Source organism: Ochotona princeps, chromosome 16 (genome assembly GCF_030435755.1).
Source record: "Ochotona princeps isolate mOchPri1 chromosome 16, mOchPri1.hap1, whole genome shotgun sequence".
NCBI lineage: Eukaryota > Metazoa > Chordata > Mammalia > Lagomorpha > Ochotonidae > Ochotona > Ochotona princeps.
In genome coordinates this window covers 53,824,027-53,836,956 of record NC_080847.1, presented here as the reverse complement: position 1 = coordinate 53,836,956, position 12,930 = coordinate 53,824,027, and the positions used below count along the sequence as shown (strand labels likewise).

The 12,930-nt window shown below is 58.0% G+C and overlaps 1 protein-coding gene across 1 annotated transcript in view; it reads right to left on the bottom strand.

The window, feature by feature from the left end:
- Nucleotides 1–276: 276 nt before the first annotated feature.
- SAE1 (SUMO1 activating enzyme subunit 1) overlaps nucleotides 277–12,930 on the bottom strand; it is a 32,598-nt gene continuing 19,944 nt past the window's right edge. Inside the window, exons 7-9 of the mRNA XM_058674670.1 lie at nucleotides 5,346–5,490; nucleotides 2,288–2,357; nucleotides 277–383 (exon numbers count right to left, since the gene is read on the bottom strand). Of these exons, the coding sequence (XP_058530653.1) occupies nucleotides 291–383; nucleotides 2,288–2,357; nucleotides 5,346–5,490 (308 nt within the window). The 3' untranslated portion in view covers nucleotides 277–290. The remainder of the gene's footprint in view (nucleotides 384–2,287; nucleotides 2,358–5,345; nucleotides 5,491–12,930) is intronic.

Genomic DNA, 12,930 nt, shown 5'->3' with positions numbered 1-12,930 from the left:
GAGCAAGAGCCACCTGTTGTTTTGCAGGCTCTCCAGCCTCGGAGCCCCCATGTCCCCTCTGCAAGTGGCCGTCTGAACGTGTCCCCGGGCCTCACTCCCCACCTGTGGGGGGAACGTCAAGCAGAGAGGGCGTCCGGGGGGTGGCAGAAGGCTCTTGAGCAGACGCGAGGGTAGGGCTGGTAACGCTGCTGGCAACAGTCCTAGACAACGGTGTCTGAGCGCAGCTCCGGGGTGGCATGAGGCGGGGCTGGCAGCACCCTGTGCTGGGACCACTGCACCCAGTGTGCAGCTCACTGGGGGCCGAGGCACTCCACGACGCCGCTCCCCTTCAAGCCATCGAAGAAGAAGAAGTTGTTGTGAGGAGGGTCCCTCTGAGACAGAGCCTGGGGGAGAATCAAGAGGGGTCATTCAGGCTGCAGCCGCATGGGCCCCTCACCCAGGCTGTCACCAGGGCATGACCCGGGGTCTGAGCGAGGGGACCTGAGACCTCTGCAAGGATGGTCAGCACACAGGGCCCATCACCCGTGGGAGCACAGCAGCGCTGGCCCACACAGGGCCCATCACCCGTGGGAGCACAACAGCGCTGGCCCACACAGGGCCCATCACCCGTGGGAGCACAGCAGCGCTGGCCCACACAGGGCCCATCACCCGTGGAAACACAGCAGCGCTGGCCCACACAGGGACTATGCGGTGACATTCAGTCACATGTGAGGTCACTAGGACACAGCACTCATCTGGACAGCAGCCCCATGGAGACAGGTGACTGCTTCCTCCTGGGGACAGGGGTTCCCCGGGGCTGGGGCGGGTGAGGCCGCCACTCGGAAGGGAAGTGCTTGGGACACCCTACGCAGCTCCCCCACACAGCGTCCCTCGGTCAGAGGCTGGCATGCAGTGGCCCCTCAGCACCTGCCTCCCATGAAGGGCCAGGGGGTCGCCGCGCCTCTGCGGGCAGGGGCTGGTGCTGTGTCCTGCAGGCATGGACACAGGGCAGGCACGCCACAGCAGCTCTGGGTACTGGCAAGGTCTGCAGGGCGGACAGACGGAAGGAAGCTCCGGATGGTCCGGAACAGGTGCTTCCGTCTGCCCTCCAGCCCTCCTCCCCCAGCTGGAATGGGGACGTTCACGGGGTGAACACGGGGCAAAAGGTAACATGCCCCCAAGCCAGATGGGGAAGGAGGAGATTCCAAACACGCCCAGCTTGGAGAATGCGGAGTGTTCTGGCTATCCGGGGGGACTGCTGACAGCTGCCCTGGCGGGGGATGGCACATGGGCCTGGATGCCGGGAAGCCACAGACAACAATGGGGTCAGGGCCACCTGCCCTAACTACCATGTCCCGCCCACACACAGTGAGGCAGGGGGCAGGGCCACAGCACCTGGGGCACGGGGTCACACAGCACACAGCCTGACACCTGCTGGTTGCACTGCCTACTGCTGTGGGCGAGCACAGCAGCTCCAGTTTCCTCTCTGTACAGGGACTGGAGCTCCCCCCATGGAGAACATGCTCTACTCGGGAAGGCCACCACACGGGCTAGGACACTGTCCGTCCCCAACCCCCGGAGGCTCTGCATGGCGACCCTAGGCCAGGCCGCAAGTGAGCCCGGAAGTGAGGAAACCACTGCATACTTCCTGCCCCGTGTCACCACAGCAGGTCCCATCTGAGCCAAGGGCCAGAAAAAAGGAGGCGTGCGGGCAAAGGAGGAAGATGGGGGGGAACAAACACCTGAGTTCCAGGAACCCCCCCCCCGCCCCCGACAGCGCACTGACAGCCTGGCCTCCACGCTGTCCTGCTAGGCTCAAGGCAGACATGGACACGGGCTTGGGAAGACTTGCTAGGCACAGCTCTACCCCACCCGATGCATCCCCTGAAAGGCAAAGCAGTGTCCCCAGGAACACGGGAGGGCCTCAAGGGCTGGGCAGCTACACCCCCTGTGGACAGCAACAGGCCCCTCTGGCCCGGCTCGCAGGGTGCCTGGCAGCGAGGGCGGCCCCACAGGCAGGATTTGTGGGCCTCAGTGGCCGCCTCTTAAAGGGGCATCCAGTTCATGAGGCTGTAACAAGCAGGCTGCCAGCTAACACCCTGAACAGCAGACCATGGACAGGTGAGACTGCACCTAACTCGTCTCTGCCCAGCGAGCACGTGGCTCGGGGCGGGCAAGGCAGGGCACCCAAGGACCAGTGGGGAGGACAAGGCGGGTGGCCCCTAAGTCAGCCTCCCATGCTCCCTGCCCACAGAGACCATGCCAGGGCGGGCAGGGCCCCCCTGCTCCCCACCAGTGTGCCCTTTACCTTCACAATTTCCTGGGCCAAGATCCCGCCGACCACGGCACACACGGGAGCCATCTCGGAGAAGCAGTACCTACAAGAAAAGACAGAGCGGGCCATGCTGGATGACCCCCGGGGGGCAGGGTGAATGCTGACGGGGGAAGCAGTGGGGGTCATCAATGGGGAAAAAGATCTCTGAACTCCAGCAAGCAGCAGCTCCTCCACATTCCCTGCCCCTTTCATTCAAAGGAAAGAGTAGTATCGGTGGTTCCGAAAAGTAACATCCCACGAAGTATGAGACGTTCCTGCACTGGGTCACAGTCACATTCCCGGTCATTCTCTTCTGACCCCAGGCGGGTGCGGGGGCTCTATCTGGGACACATGGCAGGGAGCTCTGGGCACCGGCAGCCCCCAACACCAAGCGCCCTCAGCCCACACAGCGGGCGGCAGCCCTCTAGACTAGGACGGGATATGAGGGGGACACACGGCCGGCAGATCCCATCACTGCCTCATCACCCACCTGCAGTGGGCAGTGAAATACTCTCTTCTACCACGGCGACAGAGAAGTGTGCTCTGCCAGGCACCTGCTCACTGAGAAACCTGGCTCACAGGGAAGCAGGCGTTTTCCTGAGGGAACCCCCCTCAGACCTTCCAGGGAGTGCACCCCGTCTAGATACCTGCATTGTTGTATTTTTATTTGAAAGGCAGAGTTACAGAGAGAGGGAAGATACAGAGTGAGGGAGAGAAAGAGAGATCTTCCATGTGTAGGTTCACTCCAAGCAGCTGCAATGGTGGGAGCTGAGTTGGTCCCCAGCCAGCAACCAGGAGCTTCTTCTGGGTCTCCCACTTGCATCCTCTAGTGCGGAGATGGACGGGAAGTGGAGCAGCCAGGATTTGAACAAGTGTCCATAGGGATGCTGGTGCCACAAAGCAGAGGCTTAAACCTGCTACGCTACAAAAAGCAGTTCAAACTACTGCCTGAGGTGCTGGCATCTTCTATGGGTGCCGGCTACCATCGTGGCTTCTTCGCCGTCCCATCCACCTCCCTGTGTGTGCACCTGGAAAGCAGCAGAGAATAGCTCAAGGGCCTGGGCCCCTGCACCAACATGGGCCACCCGGATGGAGCTCGGGGTGTCAGCCTGGCTCAGCCCCGGCCAAGACATTCACTTTTCAGTCTCTCCAGGCACTGTTCGCACCCACAGTTCGCATTCACTCGAGAATGTTTTGTTTAGATCTGTGGCTATTTAACAAACAGCAACAGAAGAGCATTTCCATTGCCTATTGTTTTACATGATGAGCTCTGCCCCTTTAAAGGAGTGTCTGAAAGTTAATATTTAGTCTAAAGATTGGAATAAACAGAGTGGTGGGGTTGGCCTCTGTTGGGCGGGAGGCGACAGGGACGATGAATGAGGCTTTCCCTCATTTCAAGCTTTCTGTGGGCTGGGCGACTGTCACTCTCCATCAACCCAGCAACAAAGCTCCGTGACAAGAGGAGGGCTGAGGCGCGGGGCGGCGCAGGGTGGCGCGGGAGCCGCTCTCCAGCCGATGAGGGAGCAGGACTCTCACAGCAGTGGCCCCCCATCTGCAAGGCAGCCCGAGCCGCCCGTCACAGACAGACCTCAAGAGGCCACCAAATGGCTCTTACTTCAAAGGCAATAGGGCGGGAGCAGCCGAATCCACGGGGCAGACAGCAGGCAGGGAAAGCGGGCTAAAGACGGGGGGCCGCGTCCCTGGGCGCAGGGCCTTGAAGCTGGCTGGCCGGCTCTGCACAGGACGGGCCACCATCACTGGCACGGCCAGGTCCCCAGCGCCAGGCACCAGGGATGCTCAGTGGCTGGACTGGCTGGGCCTGAGAGAAGTGATGCCTGCATGACCCAGTTCTTCCGCTGTGGGGTAAAGGGCAGAGCACAGCCACTGGGGGGCCAGCCTCCAGAGGTGTGCCCAGCGTTGGAGGGACACCCAGCCCTGCCCAAGCCTGCAGAGTCACTGGTCACTGGCCTAAGGAGCCATGGAGCACAGCACCTTAGCCAGCCACTGTCCACCGCGCCAGCACTCTATCAGAGCACACGTTCAAGTCCCACCTGCTCTGCTTTGCATCTGGCTCCCTGCTAACGCCCTGGGAGGCAGGGCAGGAGGCCCAAGGCGAAAATGTTCCCTATGAAAAAACAATGCAGGATGTTAATATTTTCTGCATCAAAACAAATTTACCCTTTCACTGGGTTTTCCATTTAGCCTCACAGGCACTCTCAGACCGCACAGCCACCTCCTGGAGTGCGGGGCGGCACAGCGCATTAAGCTGCCACTAGCCATGTCCACCGGCCCCTAGTACCAAGTGAATGGGCTTAGGCCCTGCCTCTGCTCTCGACTCCGGCTTTTAGCTGCCGTTCAGATGGGAGACCCAGGCCGAGTTCTAGAATCCTGGAAAAGTTTGGGATGAGGTGGTCATGTGGGGAGTAAACAAGGGGATGGGAGAGCCCTGTCTGCCTTGGCAACAAATAAAACATAAAGCAGTAGCAGGTGCCCAATCCAACAGCCGGCCCCGAACAGCTGCTCACTGACTATAGCTGCCATCGCTGCCACCGCGGTCACACTGCAGGGCAGGGCGGAGGGAGCCACCCCCAAGGCCAGGAGAGGGGAGGGGAGCGAGCAGAGGACCCCAGACCTGCGCTGACAGGTGTCATGGCCTGGCTACCATGTGCCTATGGGGGAACCAAGGTCAGCTGCCTTGGCTGGAGGTACCCTGCTGCTCAAAACAGGATGATGCTGGGAGCGCAGGCCTGTCTCTGCTAAAGGAACCAGAGGGGAAGCCGCGACACAGAGCAACAACAAAACCCCTCCTTGGGGGCCAGAAGCCCACTTTCCAGGAGTTCACCACGCACTGACTGTCCTTGGATTCTATCCAGCTGGAGAGGGGAATGTGTGTGTCAGGTCGGCCCCAATCCACAAGGACTCCCCCTCCAGGGCTCATGTGAACAGGCCGAGTCAGAGCAGCACCCACAGATCCCTGCCCTGCAGCCTTGAACCTGGGGGACCTCCCAGTGATGGCCAGCAGGAGCGGCCGCCTGGCCGCCTGGAGACACACCTGACAAAGTCGTCAGGCAGCAGATCGGGGCTCACGCCCAGCGCGTCCAGCACGTCATTGCGGATCTGAAGCAGCAGCTCGGTGTCCTCTGCGCACGTGTCCGCACTCGGGTCCCGTCCCTTGTCCGTGCGGAACTTCAGGAGCACTGGGAAAGGGACAGAAGGCTGGGTGAGAAGGCCGCTCCCCACCCAGCACACTGAGCACGCCTGCTTCGACCGACGTCCCAGCCTGCAGGCAGCAGCGCAGTGAGGAGTGTGCAGTGAAATCTGCACTCCACCTTGCCAACACACAGGGCGACAAACGAAGATACAGATACAGGATCATGGGTCACCTGCAGCCCTGGGCAGGGTGGTGGAGTGCATCAGGAGAGCCGGGAGAGAGGGAAGGAGAAGCGCCCAGCAGAGGTCAAGGGCCTGTGCCCCGCCAGAAGCGAGGTCCGGTGTGGGGAGGGGGGCATGTATGCCAGGCCTCAGGTCACAGGGCAAGGCCTGCCCAGCGTGAGACTCATCCTGCGGGCGCTCACTGCAAACACAGCTGCCCTTCTCTCCGCGGCTGCATCGACTTCCAGCAATGGGATGTTTCATCTTGCCTGTGACCCGGAAGCCAGCAGTTACAAGCAACATGTACCGTGCAGGGAGACCCCAACAGGGCTAAAAGGGTTAGCCCAAAGCAAAGGACAGACAAGGACATTCTGACTGCCGCTGCGTCTCCACCACGGTCACCTGTGCACCAGGTGGGCAGGCAGTGCTGCAAGCAAGCCGCTCGCTCTCCGCAGGGCCGGGGACAGCGGACCCCACACATCCCTCGGTGTAGCACCTGCATGCCCACATCACGCAGGCTCCGTCAGAGCGGAAGGAGGCGGGTGGGGAGCGGTGCTGGACTGAGCCCAGTGCTGTGGACCAGCCCTTTACTGCCAGGGAGGGTTCTCCAGGTTACAAAGCACTTCTGTCCTCAATTCATCAATACACACTTATTTAAAAAGCAAACACTCAAGTGGCAAACTACGTTCTTTATCTGTACAAGCAGTGCCTCTCCCTAAACCGCAAGCACAAGGCACACCTTGCGCTGCTGGGAGCTGGCAAGTCTGCAGCAAAACCAAGGCAGGCCGAGAACACCTCCTGAGGCTGGGGCTGTCACTCTCCTCTTTCTCCAACAATGCAACTTCTGGAACTTTCAATTCTACCTGAACCTTCAGCAGCCAACTGAAAGCCAGGGGCAGGTCGATGCTGGCTGGTGGTGGCCTGCCACCCCTGGAGTGGGACACTTAACTGGGCAGCTGTGCGGCTGGCACCCCACTTGGCAGCCACAAATGCAGGCTCAGAGGGCAGCCGTGACAGTTCCTCCCAGCTGGGCTCAAGCTCCCCTCCCCGCCTTGTCCCCTGACAAGGACATGAGCTATGTACTGCGAGTGCAGGCGAGAGCAGGTCCCCAGGCCAGTGTGAGAAGACTGGCATTTGTCCTGCTAACCTCTCCTGAGAGGCTACGGCAGTCAGATTCACCAGACAACAGAGCCGACGCCCAACACAGGCCGGGGGCCCGGGGCTCGGTGGCAGCCATGTGAAAACCAAGGGAGGCAGCTTGCTTTCCTGGAAGGAAAAGGAGTGGGTGGCGGTGGGAGCCCTGTCGGACTCTTGTCATTGCAGTGTTACTGGGACAGAAGCACAGCATGGCCACCAGGGCCCAGAAGTGGGGCCTGTCAGGAAGCAGCCTCTTGTGAGCCAGCCCCGTGCTCCAGCCGCACCACCAGCCTGGGACTGCCCGCTCCACGGAGCAGGAAGCTGAGGTTTGCAGACAGTGACCTGCAGACACACCAACTTGGCTCCACTGGCTGCCTGCCCACCCCGGGAACGCCCCCATCGGTTCCAGGAGTGACAGCTGCAGGTGGAAAGCAGATGTCACCTTGCCCATCTACCTTTGGGGTGACGCCCGTGGGTGTGCTGTAGCTTGTCTGGCCCCGGGTCGGTAGACTGGCACCGTCTGCATACCTCGCTGAGCACATCTGAAGTCCTCCCAGGGCTTCTGGAAGGGGGCCAGGCAGGCAGCAAAGCAAACAGAAGCTGTCTTCTCCACTCTTGTTGGAAGGTCAGCATCCCAGAGAGTAGAGGTGGGTGGGAGGGGACGGGAAGAAACCCAACTTCTACGTGCACAGGAGCCCCAGAATGGACCCTAGCCCTGGCAAGTCCTGTTTATCGAGTTCCCGCTTTGTGCTGCTTTCTGTGACGGCTCCCAAACAGCCAGACGCTGGTGGCTCTGAGCGCTCCCCGCAGCGGCCCACACACGACAAAAGCTTCAGAGAGTCGCTCGCTCAGCCCCGTGACTTGTGGATTCTCTGAACTTCCCGAGACCCTGCTGTGCCAACCAGCCGCCAGAGGTCTGGGACCGCCCACTCTGCACAAGGCCAACTGCAAACGGCCTCCATGTGAACGCAATGCCACCTTTGCCAGAAAACCCAAACGCTCAAATGCAAATCGAATCAGAGCCCAGACCATCTGGTTACTGGTCTAAGCAGCCTAGGAAACCAGCAGCACTTCTGCCAACCTGCTATTGTATTCAATGCCGTGATTCTGTGTAAGGCCACCAAGCCACGGCCGACCTGTAGCTTAACCAGCACCACAAATTAGTCCCTAAACCACCTTCTGCCCTCAAACAGCTCTCCTTGAGGCTAGGCCTCACTCACCTGACTGATGCCGGCAGCACTGCCTGCCAGCGCGTCCTGGCCCAGCGCACCCTCGTTCCCTAGGCTACTCTTTGCAGTCTTTGGAACAGTCTGGAAATCTGCTTCAGGCCTGCGTTCCACCTCCTCCCAGGCAGCACCACACCGGAAACTCTGGGGCCGACCCAGAGTCAACGGGTCTCTCCACGAACGCATACTAGGACAGGATGCCGTGTCCCACGGCCAAGGGCCCAAGCTCAATACTGCTTCAGGCTCCTGCCCTGAATGCTCGCGAATTCAGCACTAAGGAGCAGTGGGGACGGCACCAGTACCTGGGTTCCTGCCACCCACAGGCGAGACTCAGGCTGCGCTTTCTGGCTCCTGCTTTGGCAAGGTCCAGACGCTGCCATGCTGGGCATCTGGAGAGTGAGCCAGCGCAGTTTGCTCAGTCTGCCTAGCTCTCAACTAAAACATGCTTTTTTAAAAATAAGGTACACTAGGTCCGGTTGGCTAATCCTCTGCCTTCAAGTACCAGCAAGGGCAACAGTTCATGTCCCAGCTGCTTCACTTCCCATCCAGCTCCCTGCTTGTGGCCTGGGAAAGCAGTCGAGGACGGCCCAAAGCCTTGGGAAACTGCACCCGCGTGGAGACCCGGAAGAGGTTCCTGGCTCCTGCTCAGATCAGCTCAGCTCTGGCTGTTGTGGCTACTTGGGGAGAGAACCAGCGGAAGGAAGAGCTTCTCTTTCTTTTGTGCAAATCTACCTATCCAATAAAAATAAATCTTAAACACACACATCTCACACACACAGACACATTAGCAGCCAGCAGGCCAATCATCCGCCACGTGGCACAGGCACCCTATACGGTCCCTGGTGTTACTGCTCCACTCCCCAATCCAGCTCCGTGCTTCCAGGAAAGCTGCAAGGCAGCAGGGGATGGTCCAGGCCCTTGGGCCCAGGCTTCGGACCAGCTCAGCACTAGCTGTGAATCAGCAGACAGAAGGTCTCTCTCTTACCTTCTCTCCGTGAAGTCTGACTTCGGGCCTGCACGATAGCGTAGTGGTTAAAGTCCTCACCTTTAAAGTGCCGGGATCCCATATGGTCACTGATTCTAATCCCGGCAGCCCCACTTCCCATCCAGCTCCCTGCTTGTGGCCTGGGAAAGCAGTCAAGGACGGCCCAAAGCTTTGGGACCCTGCACCTGAATGGGAGACCCGGAGGAGGCTCCTGGCTCCTGGCTTCAGACTGGCTCAGCTCCAGTCATTGAGGTCGCTTGGGGAGTGAACCATCGGATGGAAAATCTTCCTCTCTGTCTCTCCTCCTTTCTGTATATCTGACTTTCCAATAAAGATAAATAAATCTTAAAAAAAAATCTGACTTTCAAGTACATAAATCTTAAAAAAAAAAAAAAAAAACACTATATCAGGTCTTTGAAACAAATTGAAAACAACAAGCATAAAAACCCTTTTTTTGATGCAAAAATGATTAAACAATTCCAGTAAAGCCTTATGTTCATAATACTCATTATCCAATGAACCTTCTGACCAGTCCTCATAAAACAGCCTACATTCCATGAGCTACTTAGAAAGTTCTGTATTCATTTATTTATCTGAGACCCACCCCAGGCCTTCCGGCGGGGGGCTGCAAACCCCCTCCTGGTGCCACCTGCACTGTCTCTCAGAAGCCAGCAAGCAAACTCGGGCACTCCAACTGGGACTCGGATCTCTGAACTGTTAGGCTAAAGGCCTTCTCTGAGTGCGAGTTCTGCCATGTCGGAGCAAAACGACAGCTGTCCCTGTCCTAGCTTACGAATGCGGAAGGGACGCCCTCCAGTCGCCAGACTGGTGACATTCACGTTCACTGCAGACTTGGAAACAGGTAAGACAGAGGACATGCCAAGTAAATAAAAAACAAAAAAAAAAAAAGAAGAAAGAAAGAAAAGAAAAAAAATCCCTGGAAGTCATTCTGTCCTTCCAACCTCAGCACCTAGCAGCTGTTTCTGGCAACGCACACCTCCCCAGTCAAACAGTACCAGAGCCTGACTCTCCTGCACAGGCCAACGTGCAGGAGCAGGTGCACCGGGCAATGCTGCCTGCTGGGCGCCTGCATCCCACACTGATGTGGCCGCGGCCCTGCTCATGGTCCAGCTCCCGGACTGAGCTCTGGGCTCCCTTTGGACTGGCCACACTGACAGGTGGGGGTGAACCAGCAATTGGAGAATTTCTCTGGCTCTCTGTGCATTTCAAATAAATGAAAAGAAAAATAGCTTGTAGAACAGTATGAAAATACTCTAGGTTACGATGAGGAAGGACACTCCGCAAATAACTAAACTGCAGAAGACAAGACCAGAATCCAGCGGGGCACCAGGGCCTTGCCCCAGCACAGCCCGGTGAGCCACGCGCCTGTCACAGAGCTGGCCTGTCAGAGCCCTGCATAGTCACACCCACCCCGCCTGGTCACAAGCAGCGGGCAGAGAGGGGCTTTTCTCCAAGCCGGCACTTGAGTGGCACATGACCCTGACTCCGGCCATCGGCCGTGCTCTGCCAACTGCTCTTACCGAGGGAAGAGAGCACAGGGCATTCCCGTGACTGCTGTCTGACAGGCAGAGAAAAGATGTGAGACTTGAAACAAAAATGCAGCTGGGCCTTGGGGCCTGCGAGCAGTGCCAACCCGGGCTGCCGGGGAGGGGCCCGGGCGCGTGCACAGAACAGGGCAGGTTGCCGACAGTGACGCCCATTGTCACCATCCAACCTTGCTGGGCCTCAGTTTCCCATCTGACAAAGAGCAGTTAAGAATATGTCATGTGTTTCTTTGGAAGTTCAGATACAGTCACGGACCCAGGGACATTCTCAAGAACGCTAACCAAGTCCGAGTTCACCACACAGCGGCGTGGGGGTGAAGTGCGCGTTGACACAAGAGCCTGCGCGGTGAGACTCACCTTCCCGAGCTGTGAGCTCAGGAGGGCTCAATGAAGCCAGCGGCGTGGCCTAGCGGCTAAACTCCACACCTTGAATGCACTGGGATCCCAAATGGACACCAGTTCTAATCCCGGCTGCTCCACTTCCCATCCAGCTCCCTGCCTGTGGCCTGGGAAAGCAGTCGAGGACGGTCCAATGCCTTGGGAACCTGTATCTGCATGGGAGACCTGGAGGAAGTTCCTAGCTCCTGGCTTCAGATTGGCGCAAAACTGGCCATTGCAGTCACTTGGGGAGTGAATCATCAGACGGAAGATTCCCTCTCTGTCTCTCCTCCTCTCTGTATATCTGACTTGGCAGTAAAAATAAATAAATCCTTAAAAAAAAAAAAAGACACCACATGACCATGCTGTGGGGACAGCACTCCACTAATCAATTGTGATGAACGCCCAACACGCGCCAGGGCCCCAGCCACACCGCCCGACCTAGTGCTAGGCCCACTTTTCTGACGGAAGGGGGGGACAAAATGGGTGTAGAGTTGGTGACAGCAGGCTGTGGCCAGGCCTGCGGCAAAGCACAGGGTCACCCCTGCCCTTCCCGTCCTGGGGCACTGCCTTCTCTCGCCGCAAGACTGATAAGGCAGTGAGGCCCACATCAACACCACCCACTACGTTTTTTCTTTCTTCTTATCAAATTATTTTTAAACACTTGTGGTCATGACAGCAGCAAATCAACAAGCAGTCAAGCAGTCAACTGCCGCCCTATTATGGGACACCAAAAGCCGGTAGGGGAGCCCAGGCCAAACAGCAGCAGCTGCGGATAGCCCAGATGGCCAAGAGCCTCAGCTCAAGGGAGTTCATCACCAAATCCAGCTGGACCCCAGAGACACGACGCCGCAGAGCTGTCCCAGAGCCGGAGGGAGCAGGCGGATCTCCTACGGGGACTGAAGGAATGAACCGAAGCAGAATCTGCTGGAAGTGGTCCTCCACAGCATCAAAAATTCAACCTCAGGCCCGGCGCGGTGGCCTAGTGGCTTAAGCCCTCACACTGACCACATCAGGATCCCATACGGGCACCGGTTCTAATCCTGGTGGCCTCATTTTCCATCCAGCTCCTTGCAGGGAAAGCAGTCGAGGACGGCCCAAAGTCTTGGGACCCTGCACCCGTGTGGAGACATGGAGGAGGTTCCTGGCCCCCGGCTTCGAATTGGCTCAGTTCCAGCTGCTGTGGCCACTTGGCCTTGGACAGTCCTCTACTGCTTTTCCAGGTCACAAGCAGGGGCTAGAAGGGAAGTGGAGCAGCTGGGATACGAACTGGCATCCATATGGCATCCCGTTGTTCCAAAGCAAGAATTTAGCCACTAGGTTATCATGCCAGGCCATATAAAAATACATTTTTAAAAAGATTTATTTATTTATTTTTATTGGAAAGTCAGATATACAGAGGGGAGGAGAGACAGAGAGGAAGATCTTTTGTCTGTTGATTGACTCCCCAAGAGGCCACAAAAGCTAGAGCAGAGCCAAAATGAAGCCAGGAGCCAGGAGCTTCCTCCAGGTCTCCCAGGTGGGTGCAGGGTCCCAAGGCTTTGGGCCGTCCTTGACTGCTTTCCCAGGCCACATGCAGGGAGCTGGATGGGAAGTGGATCTGCCAGGACTAGAACCGGTGACCATATGGGATCCTGGCGCGTGCAAGGTGAGGACTTTGGCTGAGCACTGCACCGGGCCCCATAAGCCATCTATAAAAAAGAGAAAACCTGGCTCTATTCAGTTTATTTATGTCTCCGCTCAATCACAGAACACACAGTAAATGGTCTTAGACCACTATGAAAACAAGCCCATTAACTGCACTGCGGCACTGGTTCAGAGTTTGGGTCTGCTGTTCTTGGCGTGAGGGCACCCAGACAAAATACCGATTTCAGGAGCTACCCGGGCCACTTCGTTCCCCCGGCTCAGGACACAACAGCTTCCAAAAGGCCAGCAGAAACCAATCCACCAAGGCTTTGACCCGGAATCGGACTG